General features: G+C 36.6%; 2 protein-coding genes and 1 long non-coding RNA gene across 4 annotated transcripts in view; 2 read left to right on the forward strand and 1 right to left on the reverse strand.

Moving 5' to 3' along the window:
• The first annotated feature begins 380 nt into the window (after positions 1-380).
• Positions 381-1,711, forward strand: LOC133337206 (cytochrome b-c1 complex subunit Rieske, mitochondrial). Of its 2 annotated transcripts, none has more exons than XM_061545461.1 (3): positions 381-564; positions 974-1,362; positions 1,431-1,711. In XM_061545461.1, the coding sequence occupies exons 1-3, from the start codon at positions 474-476 to the stop codon at positions 1,647-1,649; spliced, it is 699 nt and encodes a 232-aa protein (XP_061401445.1). In that variant the 5' UTR covers positions 381-473; the 3' UTR covers positions 1,650-1,711. The 2 variants fall into 2 exon arrangements, with proteins under 2 accessions (XP_061401445.1, XP_061401444.1); XM_061545460.1 differs by having other exon boundaries at positions 382-642.
• Positions 1,712-10,222: 8,511 nt separating this feature from the next.
• On the reverse strand, positions 10,223-10,839 carry LOC133337208 (uncharacterized). The gene is made up of 3 exons (XR_009754579.1): positions 10,697-10,839; positions 10,464-10,617; positions 10,223-10,392 (listed from the first exon to the last, which is right to left on the reverse strand). It is a non-coding gene; the product is annotated as an uncharacterized LOC133337208 (long non-coding RNA).
• Positions 10,840-12,761: 1,922 nt separating this feature from the next.
• Positions 12,762-23,678, forward strand: part of LOC133337207 (abhydrolase domain-containing protein 2) — a 39,999-nt gene continuing 29,082 nt past the window's right edge. The window contains exons 1-2 of the mRNA XM_061545462.1: positions 12,762-12,789; positions 13,065-13,339. Coding sequence (XP_061401446.1) covers positions 13,185-13,339 — 155 coding nt within the window. The 5' untranslated portion in view covers positions 12,762-12,789; positions 13,065-13,184. The remainder of the gene's footprint in view (positions 12,790-13,064; positions 13,340-23,678) is intronic.

The following is a 23,678-nucleotide window of genomic DNA, read 5'->3' on the forward strand; positions in this document are numbered from 1 at the left end:
GTGGGTATCGAGTAAAAATGTCCGTTCTTAAACGGAATGATACACTTTTAATTGTTCGTATAAAAGAAAATTCTCAGATACTATCTCAATATTTTCATAATATTCTAAAGTCGGTTTTAGGAAGAAAAAAATCCATTTATAATAATATAAATAGTTATTATATGAAAACAAAAATTAAAATAATTTAATTTTGGAATTAAAAATAAATTTAGTAGTCCCTACAAAAAATAGTCATAGCTGCTCAATTTGGTATTTAACGTAACACCCTGTTGTTGATGTCAAAATATACTTTCTGTGTGTGTGTGAGTATCGATTTTTGTCTCAACTGTCAGCTGTCAAGTGGGCAAAAGTTTTTTACACGGTTGGGAGAAAAGTAAGCTCGTCAAACGAACAAATTTCTGGTTGGGAACGATAAAATTCATTGTTTTTCTATTGTTTTGTTTTTAGAAAACTTTATTAACGAATACGGAAAAATGATTAACGCCGTGTCGCGTGCTTATTTGCGTGCCAGCTCTCATGCTGTTCCCAATGGTTTGAAACCTGCCGCCCTCACTGCGGTCCAGGGTAAGAGAACTGTGGTGCCAGAGAATTCGGAAAAGAAGGCTCCTTGTGGCAATACCAGAGCTTCGACAGTCCTCACAAGTGAATATTTCTGAATTACATCACCCGTAGAATGCCTGGAGAAGCAAATGCAAAGTCTGGCTACTGGAATTCCAAAGGAATTTCTGTTGAAACTTTGCATTTGTTTCTCCAATTATGTAATTTTTTGAGGTTATGAAATAGTAGCAAAAGAGCAACAAAAACGTCTGTTGTTACTTCCCGAATGTTATGAGAACAGCTGAAAGTTATGAAAAGTGTCTTTTTATGATTTTCATTGAAATTTGGAAATGGAAAAATTCAGCTCTGTTGCTACTTTTTTATAATTTACAAAGAATGTATTTAAATTAATGTTGTTGTTATATTTTGTACTTAGGTGTCCAACAAGTTCGTTTGGCCCACACTGACTTGCAAGCTCCCGACTTCTCGCCCTACCGTCGTGATTCCGTCAAGGATGTTAACCGCAAAAACACCACCGCCGAAGAACGCAAGGCCTTCTCTTACATGTTGGTAGGTGCTGGTGCTGTCGGCAGTGCTTATGCCGCCAAGGGTTTGGTCACCGCTTTCGTTAGCTCCATGAGCGCATCTGCTGATGTCCTGGCCATGGCTAAGATTGAAATCAAATTGGCCGATATTCCAGAAGGCAAGTCCGTTACCTTCAAATGGCGTGGCAAGCCATTGTTCATTCGTCACCGTACCGCCAGTGAAATCGCCACTGAACGCAGTGTCTCCACAGCCACTTTGCGTGATCCCCAATCCGATGATGTAAGTCAAGAACTTTTATAGACCATAAAAAACATTCCGAATAAACGAAATTTATTTTTTGTTTACAGCAACGTGTACAAAAACCAGAATGGTTGGTTGTCATTGGTGTCTGCACACATTTGGGTTGTGTACCCATTGCCAATTCCGGTGACTTCGGTGGCTACTATTGCCCATGCCACGGTTCTCACTACGATGCCTCTGGCCGCATCCGTAAGGGACCTGCTCCATTGAACTTGGAAGTACCCGCTCATGTATTCCCCGATGAAGGTACCTTGGTCGTTGGTTAAGTGAATAAACTAAATACTGTATTCTTCAGCCTGTAAGCTTAGACCCGAAATATAACAAATAACATCTTTAGCAAAAATGTCATAAAATATGAAACTGGGAAAGATATGCAACCAGCAAATAATCTTCACGATAAATGTTATAGTTAAATGAATGAAAAACCAAATAAAAAACAGTAAAAAACTAACAACACAAAACAATTGTGATCGAAACAAAAACACAACAACAAAAAATCTAACAGCTTAAATTTATTTTGCGTTATAGAATAAGGGAATGAAATAAGGGACAGCATTGTTATATGAAATGAAAACTACTATTAAAAAATGTATATCTACAATCTAAGGATAAAATATAAAATCTACAATGAGATGAGTGATGAGGGTGTACATCGAAGTAGCGTTTCCACGAAAGAGGGGTCCACGATCCGAAACGACCCGAGTCTTACTCGGCCAACGTCTGTCACCTCAGCCCATTGTGCAAAAGCAATAGGTCTGCTACAACAACAACATCAAAATAGCAGCTGATTTCAAATCATGCAATTTTCAACGAATTGTAATATTTACTAAATGTTATATTTTTTACTTTTTTGGGATACTTTATTTGAGAAAATGGAATCTATTAATCCTAAAAGAAGTTATTGAGTAAATATTACTGGGAAAGTAAGCAGACAAACTTAGCAAACTGAAATATTTCTACTATTTAAAGAAAACTGAATTGAAAATACCTTATACTAAAACGAACTAGAATTAATATCAAATGACACTCTATGTTATACTGCAATGACGTGTATTGATAATGTTATTGACCCCCATCGAGCAAAATAAACTAAACCATACATCACTTCGGGTATAGCCGGTGGTGCTTCTAAGATTACTATTATAATCCACTATATATACCAATATTCATAATTTATTAATGTTCATCACTAGAGATTGTGGAATGCTTGGTTGTATGTGTACGCAGAGAAAAAAATTATTGCAATCAGACGGACCTAGTGTCATTGGAACACATCCAAATCTGAACTGATTTCAACAAAACTTTACACACACCATTCTATACTCAATTCGGAACACTCTAGAAACGTTCGTGTTGTTTAAAATTTATGATCATTCCGACTATAAATACAGGCGTATCTTAAAGAAGTGAAATATTGTAATCGAAATGCTGACAGAGACTCAAATTCAATATGCAATAAAGAATTATATTTGATGGAGAAAATCCTTTTTTGTAAAAAAAGTTATTCTCACTAAACCACAACTCCACCAACATAGATGTTATTCATTCTTTCTGTTTTCATATACAAATTTTAATTATATTCTACCAAAAAATATTAATTCTATTAGATTATTTTTGTTGTGCCTCTGTGTCTGCAGAAAAATTTTGTTATGATCTTTTGCATAATGAACATAAATTCGTACAGCTATATGGGGACTATGCTAAAACATGGACCTGTATTAATTTTTTTTCTGATCAATTTAAGAATATGGTATCACTAAGTACAGCAACATCGGTTGGTAATGCAGCAAAAGCCTTTAAAATACTAAAAATTTGGAAAAACACTAATAACGGACCGATATTGAAAATGAGAAACCGGGAAACCAAAATGCCAATTTTATCCACTTCAAATAGAAAATGTCCCTAGGACAATGGATATGTCAAAAAAGGATCATTGTAAATTTTCTACAAAAAAGTATTTTATCTACCGAGAGCCCGAAATGCGCCACTACAGTTACTTTGGTTGAAAAATACGCAGAATCTGTATTTGGATGTTATGTTGATTAGAAGATTTGCACCTTATTAGAACCCAACATACAGAATTTTTTGAAATTTTTATACAACTTAACTTAAAATTGAACATTTTTGTTAATAATTTTTGTGTTTCCTCCATCAATACATTGCCCTCTATCTGGAACTTGCCTACAAATATATAAGGAATTAGTTTCTAATTTAATGAAACATTGCATTACTTACGAATTTTCTTCCATTTTTTGAAATTTTTATACAACTTAACTTAAAATTGAACTGTTTTTAATAATTTTTGTGTTTGATCATAAAACAGCTGATCTCAAAATGGCTGAGTTTGCAAAATCTTACTGAATAAAATTATTTCAGAACTTTTTACCGGGCTAACCTACCTTATGAGGATTTATTTGACATATATACAAAGGAATTAACGACATCCGTAAACGTACTATTAAGCTGAACATTACCCTCAAGATTTAACCAGGGTTATTACATCTCATATTTATAAGTTTTAGGGGCAGGTAACTTCAAAATATTTATAAATACAAATTATTTAGCAATATTTGCCACTGAACACATGATATGCGTACATTTCGAAGGAGGATATTTTCATTTAAATTTTGTCTGCATGAGACTACCCCGTATAATTATGCCATGGTTAAAACCCAATGTTTATAACTTTTTCCTTACATACACTTTTAATCATATTTCGAATATAAACCAGTAAGGAAAGTTTAAAAGTCGGACAGGGCCGACTGATTGGTGCCACTTTGCGCTATCCAAAATTTATCTCGATACAAAATACAATATAAAACTTGACATGCATCAATCTAGACCTAATTCAGTACTCTGTGCAAAATTGTGTCTCAATCGGACAAACATCTATAGTATGGTGCCCCATTTATAAAAAATCGGAGGAAACTATATATGAGAGCTATAGCTATACCTAAACAGACTTCGCACACATAAATTTGGACCTACTTCAGTACGCAGTGCTAAATTTTGTTCCAATCGGCCTAAATTTGGCTCTTTGGTGCTCCATTTACATAAAATCGGACGAAAGTATATATGTGAGCTATATATAAATCTGAACCGATTCCAACAAAACTTGAAATACATCAATCTCAATCGGACAAATATTGGCAGTATGGTGCTCCATTTACATAAAATCGGATGAAACAAAATATGGGAGCTATATCTAAATCTGAACCCATTTCAACAAAACTTGGTATGTATCAATCTAGACCTAATAGTACTCTGTGCAAAATTTTGTTTCAATCGGACAAATATTGGGAGTTTGGTGCTCCATTTACATAAAATCGGACGAAACTATATATTGGAGCTATATCTAAATTTGAACCGATCTCAAAAAAACATCAACATTTAGCATACATCAATCTGGGCCTAATAGTACGTTTGTCAATTCCTTTGCGTATATGTCAAATAAATCCTCATAAAGTAGGTTAAACCGGTAAAAAGTTATAATGTAAATGCCGTTTAATTCTGTACTCTAAGCAAAATTCTGTGTCAATGGGAAAATATTAGGAGTTTGGTGTACCATTTACATAAAATCGGACGAAACTATATATGGGAGCTATATCTAAATCTGAACCGAACTCAAAAATACTTCGCATACATCCATCTGGGCCTAATTCAATACTCTGTGCAAAATTTTGTCTCAATAGGACAAGTGTGGGCAGTATGATGCTCCATTTACATAAAATGGGACGAAACTATATATGGGGGCTATATCTAAATCTGAACCGATTGCAACGAAATTTGTTACATGTTAAGTTATACTAATTTCAGTACGTTTTATGCCTATCGGTCATATTTTGGGTCATTGACTTAAAATCGGACGAAAATATATATGGGAGCTATATCTAAATTTGGACCGCTATTCCCAATTTCGTGCAAATCAATCGAAAGATATATAGAAACTTTGGTGCACTATTTACATTAAATCGGACGAAAATATATATGGGAGCTAAATCTGAACCGATTTTTCCCAATTTCAATAGAGTTCGTCCTTGAGCGAAGCAGATGAGCTGTGCCAAATTTCATCCAAATCGGATCATAAATGTTTACAATTTAACGTGGACAGATGGACGGACGGACATGCATAAATCGACTCAGAAAGTGATTCTAAACGGCATTACATTAGAACTTTTTAGCGGGTTAACCTACTTTATGAGGATTTATTTGACATATATGCAAAGGAATTGACAAATGCAATACATATGTATTTGGAAGATTTTTGATGTTTTTACACATATTCTGCTGTGTGGCAAATAAAAATGTTTTTCCCGGAATAAGATAAAAGTATTTAATACATTTATATTAAATAAAAATATTTCGTCTTTTTTCCGTTATCACTATCGCGGTCCATCTTCACGCTTCAAAAATAAATATGAAATGAAGTTTAATGGGTCCGTTTGACGTGTGTGGGCTAGGAGCTTCACACCGATCGAACGCACATGTTTGAGGTGTGTGGCCCACTTTAACGAAATCTGGTTAAATGTAAACGTACTACTATGCATATTCTCCAAAAGAACAATGTGTCTATCTCATTTCCTTTTGCCTGCTACCAAAATATTGTTACGTTCTTGGATTTTGCTTAATCCCGTGTAGACGTTGTTTTATTTCCCGATACAATTCGTACCAAATAAAACGCGGGTTCTTTCGGATTACGATTATCACAATGATTTTATTCACACAACTTTACTTTGCACTTTACTTTACTCGACGGTTTCAATTCGCGATCTGATTCACAACTGACTCACTGCCTTTCCATTTCCTCTATTTATATGCCCCTTGCCTGTCGCTACAGAAGTTTCTAGACAATCTGGTAACGCCTAGATTACGAACAATCTACCAATGCAACAAACACATACAAACTTACATTGAGTAAACAATAACAACAACACATACAAACTTACATTGAGTAAACAATAACAACAACACATATACAGGCGAGGGGGTAACAAAGAAAGAGGAATTAAGCGATCATTAATGATGACGTTTAACAAGAATTGTCCGACAATAACAAAATAGAAAATGGAAGAGGAAATGGAAGGATGTAGAAAAATCTATACAGTAGTTGTTGTTGTGAAGTTATTCGAATAAACTGCGTAGTAGAAATTTACGTTACAATTCAAATTCTTAAATTAACGGAATTCATCTAAATTAACTTAAATCTAAAGTTATATTCGTAACATTGCCCCCCGCTTAAGCCTGTTCGTCCCGAATAGGCACAATTCCCGTTCCGTAGGGGGTCAGCCGCTCCAGATGTACCACTTTCATCTTCGACCTGGGACTGTCGCTCCTCTGGATGCGATAAACCACATCATTTATTTTCGTGACAATCTTGTAGGGTCCTTCCCAGTGCGTTTGCAATTTGGGGCATAGTCCTTTCTTTCGTTGTGGGTTGAACAATAGTACCAGTTGCCCTTCTTGAAACCCATCGGTATTTGCCGCTCGATCGTACCTTGCCTTCATGCGGTTGCTAACCATTTTTATTCGACGGCGAACTGCATCGTGGACTTTACTAAAAGAGTTTTGGCTGTCTTCATCTTGGTTCACATTGTCGTTTGGGGTAGCACCGAATATCAAATCGCCAGGTATCTTTAATTCATTTCCGAACAGAACTTTGGCTGGGGTCCGGGATGTGGAATCATGAATGGCCGATCTATAAGCCAGTAAAAACTTAGGAATATGCTCATCCCAGTCTCGTTGGCCACTGTCCACCACTTTCCGTAGATGTTCTTCCAGGGTGCGATTGAATCTTTCCACCATGCCATCTGATTGTGGATGTAGGGGCGTCGTTCTGGTTTTCTTGATTCCGTAGGAGTCACACATTTCCTTGAAGATCGCTGATTCAAAATTCCTACCTTGATCGGAATGAACCTCCGATGGAACACCATAGCGACAAATCCAATTTTTGCTGAACACATCCACAATTGTCCTGGCTTCTTGGTTTGGGATAGCATAAACCTCTGGCCATTTACTGAAGTAATCCATGACCACTAAGACATACCGGTTCCCAGAGTCGCTTGTTGGGAACGGTCCAGCTACATCCATTGCGATTCTTTCAAAAGGGGCTCCTGAATTATACTGCTGCATGTAGCCTCGACTCTTCCGTGTTGGACCTTTAGCTCTTATGCACCTTTCACAATTGGCGATCCAGTCGGCAATGGATTTTTGACAGCCGACCCAGTAGAATCTCTGCTTTACCTTTTCAGCCGTCTTTGCTATGCCAAGATGTCCTCCACTTGGCCCATCGTGAAACTCCGACAAGACATCTCTTATTTTGGAGTCTGGGACGACGATCAAATTCCGGTGAGATTTACCGTCCTCACTTTCCCATTTGCGATATAGGTAACCATCTTTTATAAGCAGACTGTCCCACTGGGCCCAATAGGATTTTAAAAGAGGGCTTTCGGAGGTAATTTCTTCGCGACTAGGTCGCTTGCCCGTTTCTATGGCCGAAATTACTTTACCCAGAATGGGATCTCTTCGTTGTTCCGTCGACCAATCTTCACCCGACTCAAACTGCAATAGTCGGACATCAACGATATTCTCTTTATTCTCAGCCTTTGAGCAGTGCCTGCATTCTACTTTGCATGGCCGACGAGACAGGGCATCAGCATTACCGTGTTTTCCGCCTTTTCTGTGCTCGATTCTGTTTAACGGTGACTCATTGGTGGACTGTTGAGCCATTCTTCTACCATCTTTCGTTGGAGGTGGTGACGATGACCTGGATCGTTTGCGCTTAGCTCTGCATTCGCGCGCAATATGACCTGCTTTATCGCAGTTGTAGCATCTAACCCTGTGCTTAGTCATCCCTACAAACATTGTTTCTTCTATTACCCGCCTCATGGCGTCCTTGATCAAGTTAACGAGAGATTTGTGTTCGCAACATTCGGTCTCCAGTTGGCTAATCATGTGGGTCTGGGGCTTAACAATCATTCTTGCCGTCTCTTGGGCAAGGGCAAACGACACAGTTTCGGCAAACGACGCTTTTGGTGACGCATATATTGCACATTTAATCTCAGGGTCACGTATGCCATTCACAAAGGTTTCGATTTTCATACGGTCCAGCAATGGGTGATTCTCTCCTGGATACGCCATTAGCACCAAACGTTCCACCTCAGCTGCAAAGTCTTGTAACATCTCGTTTGCCCTCTGTACTTTTCCCCTTAATTCCATAAGGTAGATGTTTTGTTTATGTTCGCCTCCGTACTTACGTTCCAGTGCAGCAATAACATCTTCATAGTTGTTTCTAGAAGCGACAGGAATACTCTGTATAACATCAGCAGCACTGCCCTTCAATGCCAGAAGTAGTGCAACCGCTTTGTCGCTGTCGTTCCACGAATTTCTAGAAGCCACTGTCTCGAACTGTAACTTGAAAACACTGAATGACGTAGAGCCGTCGAATACAGGAGGTTTGATTTTTAGTGTGTTATCAGGAACTCGCACCGGACCACCTTTGATTTCCAGCTCCGACATTTTCTTCTCCAGATTCGTAAACCTGTGTTCGTGGGCCAGAAATTTCTCATCCACAGATAGAATAATCTCGTCAACCGACTGCACTTTCTTATCCAACTCTTTAATTTGGACCTCCACGGTTTCCACTCTCCTTCCAATAACTTCTGTAATGTTCTCAAGCTTCTCGTTCATTATTCTCGAATTTTCGTCAAACATTCTACAATTCTCTGCCTTGAGTTCATCTAACTTTCTGGAATTCTCTTCGAACATTCGTCTCGTGTTTTCTTCTAACCTTCTGGAATTTTCCTCAAACATTTTAGCCAGCACTTCTCTGAAATCGTCACCCCTGCCAGCTACTGACGAGACTTCTCCACCGTTGGATTCGCCCATTTCCGATAAATCCACTTCATCCTTACTGTCAAACTCATATGTATCGATGTTCATACCACGGCGCTCGAACTCATCCAACAGACGTTTTTGTAGTTCAGCCTTGTTGCCAGTAGACGACAATTCCAATTTATTGAGCTCCTTCTTCAAGTCTTCCACTCGTAGATCCTTAAACTTCATCGTAGTATTATCGTAATCTCACTTCCGACACCAATTGTTACGTTCTTGGATTTTACTTAATCCCGTGTAGACGTTGTTTTATTTCCCAATACAGTTTGTACTAAATAAAACGCGGGTTCTTTCTGATTACGATTATTACAATGACTTTATTGACACAACTTTACTTTGCACGTTACTTTACAGCTTTACGTTACTTGACTGTTTCAATTCGCGATCTGATTCACAACAACTAACTGCCTTGCCATTCCCCTATTTATATGAGCCCTGCCTGTCGCTACAGAAGTTTCTAGACGATCTGGTAACATCTGGATTACGAACAACCCAGTAAAAAATTGGATCATCCAACGATTAATCGTAGGACGCTCCTTTTCGAGCAATGGAGTACTCCTTAAATCTCCGACTCTCTTGCATTTTATACTCTTTTTTAACATTGCATGTCCTAGGAGGCGAGCACTCCTTTTGAGCTCCCATTGGATGACAGACGGAGTACTCGTTTTCATCTCGGAAAGGAGGACAAAGGGAGTAATCTTTGTTATCTCCTGAAAGAGCATAGACGGAGTACTCGTTTTCATATCGGAAAGGAGGACAAAGGGAGTAATCTTTGTTATCTCCTGAAAAAGCATATAGGGAGTACTCCTTTTGATCTCGGAAAGGAGAATCAAGGGAGTAATCTTTGTTATCTCCTGAAAGAGTAAAAGAAAGTAAAGAAGTAAAAGAAAAGAGTAAAATAAAGAATATATATTTTATCATTTATTTTTAACGAAAAAAAAACAAATAATTCATTTTTGTACTATAATTTCTTATAATTAAAAAAACATATTAAATACTTTATTTATTTAGATTTTAGGCTGTAGGTTTGCCGGTAAAATGTTGCCTTACATTTGCGAAAGGCCAACTTAAAAGATTTTTCAAATTCAGGATAAGTTTCGTAGGTGTCTCTGAGTGATTCTGCAAAAATAAAGGAAAAATAAACATCATGTACATATTATTTAAAACACGTTATAAAATCAAGCTATTACCGAAATAAAAAAAGTTAAACAACCGATATTTGTTTATGGCTGTCTTATTTTTAGCTCCATCCCAATTTACCCGAAGCAAAATATTGTCACCAATCATTGCATGTAACGCCTTTTCTATTTTGTCTTTGCCAAATTTTAGTTTCATATATGATATCTGAAAATAATTAAAGATAAATATAATTAGCTTTTAGTACCAAATTCACTTAAATTATGCATTAAAAACTCTGGCTTACCACTTCTGATTCAGGCTCGTTATTAACTAATTGTTCTGCCGAATTTAATTCCTCTAGTGAATTTATTGGAAAAATTTTGAGATCCTTGCTAGTTGGGCGTATGTGTTTAACGATCTGTTCTAACAAAATTGTCTGTTTACACATAATTTATAATTAATAATTTATAAAATTATCACACATTATTTTACCAATTGATTTTTTTAATTACACTTTTTTAATTTTTTTAATTACACTTTATTTACACTTACAACACGTGTTTCACTTCAGACGGACACAAGAAAACTGAGCAAATGGACGGACAACCATAAAGAAATAATCGAACATGACGAAAGCAACAGTTAAACAACAGTTACATCAAACAAAAAAAAACATGCCAAAAATGCTTTGATGCATCCCTTATTGATCCATTTGGAGCATAAGGCGAGACATCAATTTTTTTCCAACTTCGTGGAATTTTTTGGCAAAACAAAATTCATACATTGCTCGCTTATTACTCCAAATGGATGAAGAAATCATTACTCCTCTATTGCTCGGTTGAGGATTACTCCAAATATTTTTTACTGGGAATCTACCAATGCAACACACACATACAAACTTAGATTGAGTGAATAATAACAACAACACATATACAGGCGAGGGAGTAACAAAGAAAGAGGAATTAAGCGATCATCAATGATGACGTTTAACAAGAATTGTACGTCAATAACAAAATAGAAAATGGAAGAGGAAATGGAAGGATGTAGAAAAATCTATACAGTAGTTGTTGTTGTGAAGTTATTCGAATAAACTGCGTAGTAGAAATTTACGTTACAATTCAAATTCTTAAATTAACGGAATTCATCTAAATTAACTTAAATCTAAAGTTATATTCGTAACAATATGTACAAAGACCACAGTGTGGTGAAGGGTGAAAAAAATAATAAAATTGCATGCCTATTATTGCATCTCCATCAATTATTTGCGTCCGTGAGCGTATTAATTAAAAAATATTAGTTCCCATTTATTTTCAATAATTTTAAAAGTTTTAAAATTCCTGTAGTAATTATAACATTACTTGTGAACAGCCCTTAATAAACACAAACGCCCAATCAGCTGATTGTGACAACTTACTTCTCTGCTGTTAGTAAATCTCTGCCGTCGCCGACGTTGTATTCTACTTTTTGTTTGGTGCAGCATTTTCCAAAGCAGAGTTGAGGCATTCGATTCGTAGACTGACAACAAGACCAACGTAAGACGCGGCTCCTAAAACGCGAATAGAAGAATAAAAATAAAACAGAAAAAATAATAAGAAAAAACAAAAATAATAAACCGACAACAAAATAATAAAAACGAAAAAAACAATCAAGTGGATATAAAAACAATAATCAAACGACGACAATATTTGGCAAACAACAAAATTAACGGTTTATGTGTTCATAGCGGTTTATTTACATTTGTTTTTATTCTATCTATAAAGAACATTTTACAACATAACGAAATTTGAATTTTTTTTGGAAAAAGAACATTTTCGAAGTTTCTGGAACGAACGAACAAAAATAACAAATTACAAGAGTTCAATTTCAATACGCATTAGGTGAAACAACATAAATCACTGAAACAAAATAAAGTAAGTGAGAGAGTCAGCGAACGAACGAAAGAGAGAAAGGAAAAACACAACATACATATATTAAACGAAAATATACATATATAAAAAAAATAAAAACAAACATATACCCACACACTCTCATGTAAACTCATGCCGTGTGAGAGATACACAACATCATAACAACAACGATAACAAAAACAACGCCACAAAAATTGCAAGCAAATTGAAGTGTGTCACCGCAACAAAAACTAAAGAAGATAACAGAAGAAAACAGCAATGTAAAAACGGCTGTAATTGGAAACTAGTATAATTTCTTTTCAACAAAAACAAAAAAAAATCAATTTACAACAGAAAATCCTATAAATTAAAAAAAAGAAACACCAATCACCTCATCTTCCCCCCTTTACTGTGTGTGCGTTTATGTGGTGGTTCTCTGTTAACCTTCCAAATACCATTGCAAAAACAACAATTGGCGGTCGTTGGGTTATTAACTTTGCGCAAACAGCTGGTGTGTTTCCTCAAAGTTTCCACCTTACATTTACATAAATTATCCCACTCCTCGGTTTGGCTCCTGCCCATTCATCCTTAAAAAGTCCTCTACTTTTTAATTTTGTTGTGTTCTTCTTTTGTTCTTTTAGTTATTCGTTATTATTTTTTATATCTAATTTCTTTTGTTACAATTTTTTTATTTTGTTTTATTTTCCATTTCCCATTTTCTCCTTTATTCCTGCCCGATCTCACACACAAACAACCTGCATGTTCCTTTGGTATCCGCTGTTACAGTGTTCTTATCTCTATGACCGTTTACTACAATCACAGTTTCTACAACAAGTCTTTGCGGAATTTCCTCAAGCACTCGGTAACATCTTTGACCGCCAGCACTTAGTCCAAACTTTAATCACGATGTCAACAGCATTCCTGACCGCTATTGCGGTAATCCTTTGCATTCTATTTCGCATTTTGAATGTTAACAGTCAGCCGTTAAAGCCGAGTGTATGGTCATTGGATCAACAGTTTTTGGATTGTCTATATAAAATTGCTCCCGTTTTAAAAGAACCGTAAGTACCTTGATTTTTAAAAAGAATACTTTTTATTTATAATTGCTTTGTTTTGTTTCAAAAGAGCATTCATTGACAAAATTTCGAGAAGTTTACCTTGCTGATAATAATTGTTTAGACAAACAAATTGAGTGAGCGTCAGTCAGTCAGTTGTTCTTAATGATGGCCAAACGCAATAACAACAAGTGAACAGGGTCAGTGTTTGTTGACCACAATTTCTAGAAAGAAATAAAAATAGATAAAATCATTATTAGAAATTGAAAAATAATTATACATTTGGGGGGAATATGGAAACAATTTTCAAACGAAAATAAAAACTAATTCTACCAAGACATGAAGAAGGTATCCGATGCAAATGTAGACACATTTGCATCGGATACTACCGCCGATGATATAAAATATTATATGAAATCGAAAATTGAGGGCAATTCCTGCTACAAGCTTCGATCAGCATATTCAGAAAGTAGGTCTTCATTTAAAATATTAGTGCATTCATCTTCATTTTTCTGAAATTTTTTCCACATGTAGATCTCGTCTCCTGATTACGAAAATATATGACATTCATGGGGAAAAAATCCATATTTCCGAGATATGGACCTCTGAAGTTCCGTAATTCATATGCTCATAACTTCATTATTTATGGATCGATGAAGGTAATATTGGTATGGTTGCAAAGTGATATATTTTCGTGATCAGGGAGACGAGACCTACCTGTGGCAAAATTTTCAGAAAAATCCGAGATGAGCCCCTAAACTCAACTTGTTCCGATTATATGTTTGTTAAATACAAAATAAACTAGTTTATATGCTATTAGCCTTGGCTTTGATTATAGCATTATTCTCTCAAAAAACTTGGCTTAAAACACATGTTCTAATTTCAAAATATCAAATATTTAGTAAAAGATCGGATTAATAAAAAAATGTGGTGGCGTTCTTATGGTAGTTGCTGCCAAATATTCCACTAACTTAATTCAATAGAATATAGAATTTGTCGGCAAATCCATTGATTTTTGTAAATTTAAATTATTCGTCACTTGTTCATCGCAACTTCATATTTATAATCAGCATATATTAGTAATACAATCTATAATAATACCATATATTTGTACTCCCGAAGATAATCATCACCCTACATTATGTACATCCATGATAATTTAATTGATGACAATTCGTCAAATACATTCAAAATTATCAATAAAAAATGTTTCGAAAGCTTAACTCACTTATATCATCCGTAAATTGGACCTCTATATGTCTTTGTAAGAGTCGTACATATCTCGAATTTACAATTTTAAATTTTTATGTAACTCTAAATAAATTTATTTCAGTTTGAGTTTTCGTCTTCGAAAACTTCTGGTCAGTTTTATTCTTTCTGGGAAAGACATGCTAGCAAATATTCTTATAGGGATTTATTTGTCTATTTGGAAGATTCCAGGGATAATTTCCTGTCATGTTGTTTCTTTTTAGAGGGCTAACGTGTTGATTTTATTTTATAGTATTCTGCTCAGTAATCTTCATTTCAAGGAGGACATATGGGTTAGGTTGGGGATGTACGGTTGATAATTACAACCGTTCACTCAGAGACAATTGTCCATTGTGATCATCCTATATCCCTGAAAAGAAAATGGGATAGAAGAGAGAATGTAAGAGAGGACGAAATAGTTGGAGGGCCTAAAAGATGGTTATTTTAGCCATGTCAGATTTTTGACAAAGTCTAGCATTTGATTGTCTTTTTTGTAGAAGAAAGCTAGATTATCAATTTCATATCTTTTAAATTGTTTGTGTGTCCTGCCACTCAGCGATGGACATCTACAGAGGATATGTTCAATTGTTTCTAGCTCCTCTTCGTCCTCGCATAGACGACAGTAATTCCCTCCGCTGGAGTCCCATTTCGAAGTGAGGGGTCTAATCTTGTAGTAAAGTGTTATGATCCCCACAAGATAGCTTTCGAGATTCTGCAACCAGGTTCTCTTGACCATCTGTTGCCGACTACCTCCCCGTAGATCAAACGGATTCCGGCAATGAAATAGCCAATGGGTGGTTGCACAGATCTCTCAATCGGAAGATTGGACGACTGTGAACCCCCTCCAGCAAGCTCGTCGGCTATCTCATTCCCTTCTATATTGCTATGTCCATTGCAACCAAGAACTGCTTTTGAGTTTATAGTGCACGACTTTAAAGCCTTGAGGGCCGCCTGACTATCGTCGTATATAGTCAGCGGTTCCGTATTATCGGCAGTAAGTGTTTTGAAAATCTCGGCTGCTTTCGTGATTGCAAGGATTTCTGCTTGAAAAACATTACAAAGATTGTTAAGTTTATATGAGTTGTAGATTTCCAATTCTCTACAGTAAACACCTGCACCTGTGGCATTCCCCCATCTTTGACCCGTCTGTGAAAAATGACAGACCTGGCAGAGGTAAGGAGCCACTAGTCCAGGATTCCTCCCTACTGCGAGGGAACATAACGACTAATGTGAGTACTTCTCCTCAAGAAGTCACAACCTGGCGACATGTTGAATAAACTAGAGTGGCCATAGTTCAGGGACTTCCAGGCATCCGTTTCTCGGAGCCTCAGAGCACATCTATCTGCCTGGAATTTAATCAGAGTGTCCAGTGGTTGGAGATTCAAGATCACATTCAAGGTTGCCTGCGGTGTACTTCATAGCGCTCCTTTAATCAGGATCGCTGTACTGAATTCAATTTTGTCAGCAGTATCTTTTTGTTGACCTGCCTGCCACCATACACGGCATCTACAGGTAAGAATGTGGAGTACGACCGTCACGTACAACTAGTGTATGATCTTTGATCTTAGTCCCCAGCTCTTTCCTATGGAGTTGTGTGTCCTGCCACTCAGCGATGGACATCTACAGAGGATATGTTCAATTGTTTCTAGCTCCTCTTCGTCCTCGCATAGACGACAGTAATTCCTCCGCTGGAGTCCCATTTCGAAGTGAGGGGTCTAATCTTGTAGTAAAGTGTTATGATCCCCACAAGATAGCTTTCGAGATTCTGCAACCAGGTTCTCTTGACCATCTGTTGCCGACTACCTCCCCGTAGATCAAACGGATTCCGGCAATGAAATAGCCAATGGGTGGTTGCACAGATCTCTCAATCGGAAGATTGGACGACTGTGAACCCCCTCCAGCAAGCTCGTCGGCTATCTCATTCCCTTCTATATTGCTATGTCCATTGCAACCAAGAACTGCTTTTGAGTTTATAGTGCACGACTTTAAAGCCTTGAGGGCCGCCTGACTATCGTCGTATATAGTCAGCGGTTCCGTATTATCGGCAGTAAGTGTTTTGAAAATCTCGGCTGCTTTCGTGATTGCAAGGATTTCTGCTTGAAAAACATTACAAAGATTGTTAAGTTTATATGAGTTGTAGATTTCCAATTCTCTACAGTAAACACCTGCACCTGTGGCATTCCCCCATCTTTGACCCGTCTGTGAAAAATGACAGACCTGGCAGAGGTAAGGAGCCACTAGTCCAGGATTCCTCCCTACTGCGAGGGAACATAACCACTAATGTGAGTACTTCTCCTCAAGAAGTCACAACCTGGCGACATGTTGAATAAACTAGAGTGGCCATAGTTCAGGGACTTCCAGGCATCCGTTTCTCGGAGCCTCAGAGCACATCTATCTGCCTGGAATTTAATCAGAGTGTCCAGTGGTTGGAGATTCAAGATCACATTCAAGGTTGCCTGCGGTGTACTTCATAGCGCTCCTTTAATCAGGATCGCTGTACTGAATTCAATTTTGTCAGCAGTATCTTTTTGTTGACCTGCCTGCCACCATACACGGCATCTACAGGTAAGAATGTGGAGTACGACCGTCACGTACAACTAGTGTATGATCTTTGATCTTAGTCCCCAGCTCTTTCCTATGGAGTTGTGTGTCCTGCCATTCAGCGATGGACATCTACAGAGGATATGTTCAATTGTTTCTAGCTCCTCTTCGTCCTCGCATAGACGACAGTAATTCCCTCCGCTGGAGTCCCATTTCGAAGTGAGGGGTCTAATCTTGTAGTAAAGTGTTATGATCCCCACAAGATAGCTTTCGAGATTCTGCAACCAGGTTCTCTTGACCATCTGTTGCCGACTACCTCCCCGTAGATCAAACGGATTCCGGCAATGAAATAGCCAATGGGTGGTTGCACAGATCTCTCAATCGGAAGATTGGACGACTGTGAACCCCCTCCAGCAAGCTCGTCGGCTATCTCATTCCCTTCTATATTGCTATGTCCATTGCAACCAAGAACTGCTTTTGAGTTTACAGTGCACGACTTTAAAGCCTTGAGGGCCGCCTGACTATCGTCGTATATAGTCAGCGGTTCCGTATTATCGGCAGTAAGTGTTTTGAAAATCTCGGCTGCTTTTGTGATTGCAAGGATTTCTGCTTGAAAAACATTACAAAGATTGTTAAGTTTATATGAGTTGTAGATTTCCAATTCTCTACAGTAAACACCTGCACCTGTGGCATTCCCCCATCTTTGACCCGTCTGTGAAAAATGACAGACCTGGCAGAGGTAAGGAGCCACTAGTCCAGGATTCCTCCCTACTGCGAGGGAACATAACCACTAATGTGAGTACTTCTCCTCAAGAAGTCACAACCTGGCGACATGTTGAATAAACTAGAGTGGCCATAGTTCAGGGACTTCCAGGCATCCGTTTCTCGGAACCTCAGAGCACATCTATCTGCCTGGAATTTAATCAGAGTGTCCAGTGGTTGGAGATTCAAGATCACATTCAAGGTTGCCTGCGGTGTACTTCATAGCGCTCCTTTAATCAGGATCGCTGTACTGAATTCAATTTTGTCAGCAGTATCTTTTTGTTGACCTGCCTGCCACCATACACGGCATCTACAGGTAAGAATGTGGAGTACGACCGTCACGTACAACTAGTGTATGATCTTTGATCTTAGTCCCCAGCTCTTTCCTATGGAGTTCTTGCAGGAGTAGAGAACTATTAGTCCTTTCTTAGCGCGTTCCTCAACATTCTTATTCCACGTTAATTTGGATTGTAACAAGGTATTTTGTTTCTTCAGAAAGGGATAAGGTTACTCCAACCAAGGATGGCAAGCAGAAATTTGAATTTTACGTTTCCTAGTGAATATCACCAAAAATGTCTTTGTGGGGTTTACACCAAGACACCTGGCGTGTGCCCAGTTGGACACAGTTCAAAGGGCGCATTACATAATATCTGAAATGGTCGTTATAAACTTCCTACCGACTAGCAAGACTACATCATCGGCATAAGCTATAACCTTTATTTTAAGATGATCGAATTTCAGCAGTATCTCATTTATCACCAGAAACCATAGATGAGGATATAATACTCCTCCTTGTGGTGTGCCTCTGTTGACAGATTTCCCCAAGGAACTCTCTCCTAAGGATGAATTGATAAGTGTGGGGATACCTGAGCTTACGAGAGCAGAATAGATAGCCCCTAGCTTCACATTTGAAGGCTCCTTCAATATCAAGGAACGCTGCCAAAGTGTAGCCAGAGGACCCCCTATTCTTCTCGATGCGTCCAACAACCTCATGTAACTCTGAGGTCTACTTGTGTTCTTGAAACCTGTCTACCAGTTTTTAACGTATTTAACATTTTAAGTGTAACATATATTACGTCTAACGTTTCAGTGGGAGTTCTACTTTTGGTAAATTACACATTTATGTGACCTTCTGTTGATGATTAATAACATAAAATATTTCGCTTGAGAATTATGACGCACATTTTGTATGACATACGTAGTTTTTTGATACTCGAGCGTCCTTGATTTTGATCTCTTTATAGCCTATATCAAATACTATGATCCCGGGTTTTATTATTTCCGAAAATCTAGAATTTGCCATATGTTTACTAACAACTTGCAAATTTCACTCTCTCTTTTTCTTTTGAATGAATCAAAAACACGCCACTTATTCGTTCTTGTGTTGATAGCATCCAAATGTATTGATGAGCTGTTCTGCATCTTGGCTTATCAAGTTAAAATGAGAAGAAATAAAATAATAACCAGAAAGGTTGGTCTAATTAATCCGTATCAACAAGCAACAATCGAGCAATCAACAAGCGCTTGTCGTTTTTCTTTTTATTATGTCAGCCAATCGTCTGGTTGATACTGCAATTAACATACCACTTTGTGTGTGTATGAAGTCGTCTGGTGGCTGTTGGGTGCAAATTCCATTTTGTCTGCCTAACTGCGCCGTCTATATATGACGCATAGCTTTGCATTAATATTTATTGTTAATATTATTTCGATGTATATTTTCAAACAACATCAACAGCGTTGCTTGGTATACCGGCAAAACAACAAATTTGTATAAAATTCGCTAACAAAATAAACTGAAAGTTTTGCAGTCGTTGTGATAGTATACCAATTTCGAATAAAACAGAAGATATTTTTGCAATTCGTTTCGTTTTGTGTTTACTAACAATCTATTACGTAATATTTGTTTATATTTTTATTATTTTGAATAGTTGTTTTTGTTTTTGTAATTTATTTATTTTGCTCACAGTTCTCTGAATACTCATAGGAAAATAAACAATGAGAGCTGTTTTTATGGATTTTTTTTAAGGAAAATATCTTAAATATTTCGAAGAAGTAATAAAAGTTTTATTACTATTTCTCTAAAGTGATAGACGTAAATATTTTTATTCAATTTTTTGCCGGAAGGAGACTTGTTAAAAGATTACATCAGCTATAAAAGTAAATAAAAAAATAAATAAATAAATAAAATAATCGTTAAATGTCTATTAAAAATATTGCATCCACTAAAGGATGCAACCAAAGGTATCAGGAAATGGATTGAAATTCAAATTTTTCAAATAGATAGTGTCTTCTCGACTCGGATCCCAACATCGACCCTGGGTTATCACCCAACTTTTTATGGTCTTCTAGAATTTTCATATTGAAATTCCCTGGTCGAATAGAACTCGTGTCTTTTCAGGCTTGTCTGGCACGGGGACTAATTATTCAATATTTCGTTCCTCCCCCTTATGTACACAACATTTGGGACCAGTCATAGAATAGGAGCTAAAATGATACGGAAAAAATGTGCCTCATCGATAAATTGGTTTCTTTGAACCAAATACATTTCAGACAATTTAGAGTCTATTTACAAAAATCCGTTTGTCCGTCTCTCGAAGGGAGTAACCAATTTCATTCAAAATTGGCATTCAAAACATTGGTATATACATTTATCTAAATTAGATTATACCCGAAAAACCTGTCGCTTCACTTCTTTTGAACCTCCCCCAATAAAATGCTCAATATTGGAAATTAATTTTATAATATCCCTCGAATGGATTATCCGATTTGAACTCAACTTTGCACAAACTAATGTTATAACCAGTAAGGAAAGTAGTAAAGTCGGACTGGGCCGACTATATGATACTCTTCACCACTTTGGATATATTCTACATATGTATCCTAATATACGTCACCTTTTCGAAGGAACATTGACATAAAATAGAACAAACTTATATGTAATCCGACTAACATCAATCCATACACATGCCATTCTGCAACTTATGCTATTTTTTTTAACATGAATAGGTCGAAATTATATATGGAAGCAATGCTGTATCTAAATCTGAACCGATTTCAAGAAAACTTGCCGAGATTAATTTATAGTTATTTCAGTACGTTGTGTCAATCGGCCTAGCTATGTGTCGTTAGTGCACCATTTACTTAAAATCGGACGAAAGTATATATAGGAGCTATATGTAAATCTGAATCGATTTCAAGAAAACTTGACACACGTAAGGTTATACTAACTTAAGTACATTGTACCAAATTATGTGCCAATCGGCCAAAATTTGGTTCTTTAGTGCACAATTTACGTAAAATCGGAAGAAAATGTATAAGGGAGCTAAACCTAAATCTGAACCGATTTTCACGAAACTTAACACACATCATTCTAGACCTAATTTAATACGCTGTGCGAAATTTCGTGCTAATCGAAGGATAAATATGGACTTTGGTGCACCATTTACATTAAATCGGACGAAAATATATATGGGACTTTTATCTAAATCTGAACCGATGTTTCCCAATATCAATAGGGTTCGTCCTTGGGTGCCAAATAAATGAGCTCTGCCAAATTTCATCCAAATCGAATGATAAATGCGACCTGTACTTTGTTTACAATTTAACATCAACAGACGGACAGATGGACGGACATGCATAAAACGACTCAGAGAGTGATTCTATGCATATTCTCAAAAGGAACCATGAGTCTATCTCGTTTCCTTTTGCCTGTTACAAATATATGCATATGCACAAACATATGGCCGCATGGCTGTATAATTTTGAAGGAATCTCCTAGATCATCCTCGGCCAGATAATTAAAATTCAAACACAGACTACACGACAGCATTACTTGTTAAATAAAGATGTTTGCTGGTAAACAATTGAAGAAGATTAGAGGCCGAATTTTGTATCCTCACCAGAACCTAATTCAGTCATCACATTTTATATTGTGCCTAGTCTATCAAACGCGAAGTCGATAATACGTGACATTCCAACTTCCTGATGAATAAAGTATTTCTTTCCAGAAATATTTCAGTGTACATAGAGTTTAAATAGCACCCATATTTCTTAGCGTGTTTATGTGCCTAGCATTGTTTTGTAACCTGAGTGTCTGAAATTCGGTATTAATTGTTTTTTTAGGCTTAAATATCCTACCGGTCCGATCTATTTAACGAATTTTGAATGGATTAAGAATTGATTTGTATTATTTTATCCTAATTTTTTTAGTAAATGCGTATATTAGTGCTTTAGGAAGCTGTTATAAGATGTCAAATAATTTAATTCGGTTTAATTTACGAATATATTATTAAACAAAAAATAATTTACTTTTATTGGGTCACTGTAATTTTCACAAAACCTAAAATACAGTGGTGTGAAATGAAATAGAGTCGCTCGTAACCCAGATAGAAAAATTTAAAAAAATACGATTTTTTTTAACTTTTGTTAACTTTTTTCTTTTGGATATTTTATTTATGTACAAACATAAAATATAACAGTATTCACATGGTAATTAAGAACATAACACAACAATAAAAATAAAAATACTTCATAAACACTAATTTTGGCTGTGCAATAAAATAGAGTCATGTAACTTTTTTTGAAAATTCCTGTACTAATAGAAACAAATTAATTTAATTCTCACTTATTGTTGATTAGTACTTAGTAGCATGACCATTATTTTTTATTACTGCTAAGCATCGTCTTGGCATAGAGTCCACAAGTGCCTGGCAAGTCTTTATTGGAATATTCTCCCACGCAGCTTTGATCAATGTCCACAGCTCATCTTTATTAGAAGGATTCTTTCCTTTATGAGCCATTTTCACTTCTCTCCACAAGTTCTCAATGGGATTTAAGTCTGGCGACTAAGCAGGCCAGCTTTAAACTTCGACTCCATTTTTTTCGAACCAAGCTTTATCCCGCTTAGACGTGTGTTTCGGGTCGTTGTCTTGTTGAAACACCCATCTAAGCGGCATATTCCATTCAGCATAAGGCATCATAGTGTCATTTAAAATTTCTGTGTACAAATTGGCGTCCATAACATTCTCAATTCTATATATAGGCCCAGTACCATAGTAGGAAAAACAGTCCCAAACCATTACATTTCCTCCACCATGTTTAGCGGTTTTAATGGTATATTTAGGATGAAAATCGGTATTAGGAAGTCTTCGGACAACAGGTACGACTCGGTCAGAGTTAAACAAATTTACTTTTATTTCATCTGACCACAAAATATTTCGCCACTTGTTCGCCTGCTTATTCACATGTTTCCTTGCGAACTCCAACCTTTTTCCTATGTTTCGTTTTGAGAGGAACGGAACTTTCCGGGCACTTTTAGCCTTTAAATCGTTTTGAATTAGCATTTTTCTTATTGTAGATGTATCAACATTCAAATCATACTCTTTTTTCAATGCCGAAGATGTAACAAAAGGGTCCTTTTTGACATGGCGCAATATTTTTCTTTTTGTTTGCTCTGAAATTTTTGATTTCATTCCCCTTTTTTCTGGTTTTGGCTTATACTTTACTGCATTTTCGACCATTTTCTTGGAGCATTTAAATATTTTTGCAATTTCGCTGTAGCTTTTACCTTCATTACGTATTTTATTTATTGCCTCCCGGCGCTCGTCAGTGCAATGCTTTCCTCGTCCCATGTTTGGACCTAATTGATTATTTTTACACACGTTACTAAAATATTTATATGAGAGGAAGACAAACTTACCATTTAAAACATATTTTATCACGAATTCACTGTTTTCATTTTAAATTTTTAGTTTTTTCTTCAGTTGACTCTATTTTATTGCACACTATTTTCTAT

Source organism: Musca vetustissima, unplaced genomic scaffold, assembly GCF_032173495.1.
Source record: "Musca vetustissima isolate MV318-11 ecotype Yass unplaced genomic scaffold, APGP_CSIRO_Mvet_v1 utg66563, whole genome shotgun sequence".
Classification (NCBI taxonomy): Eukaryota; Metazoa; Arthropoda; class Insecta; order Diptera; family Muscidae; genus Musca; species Musca vetustissima.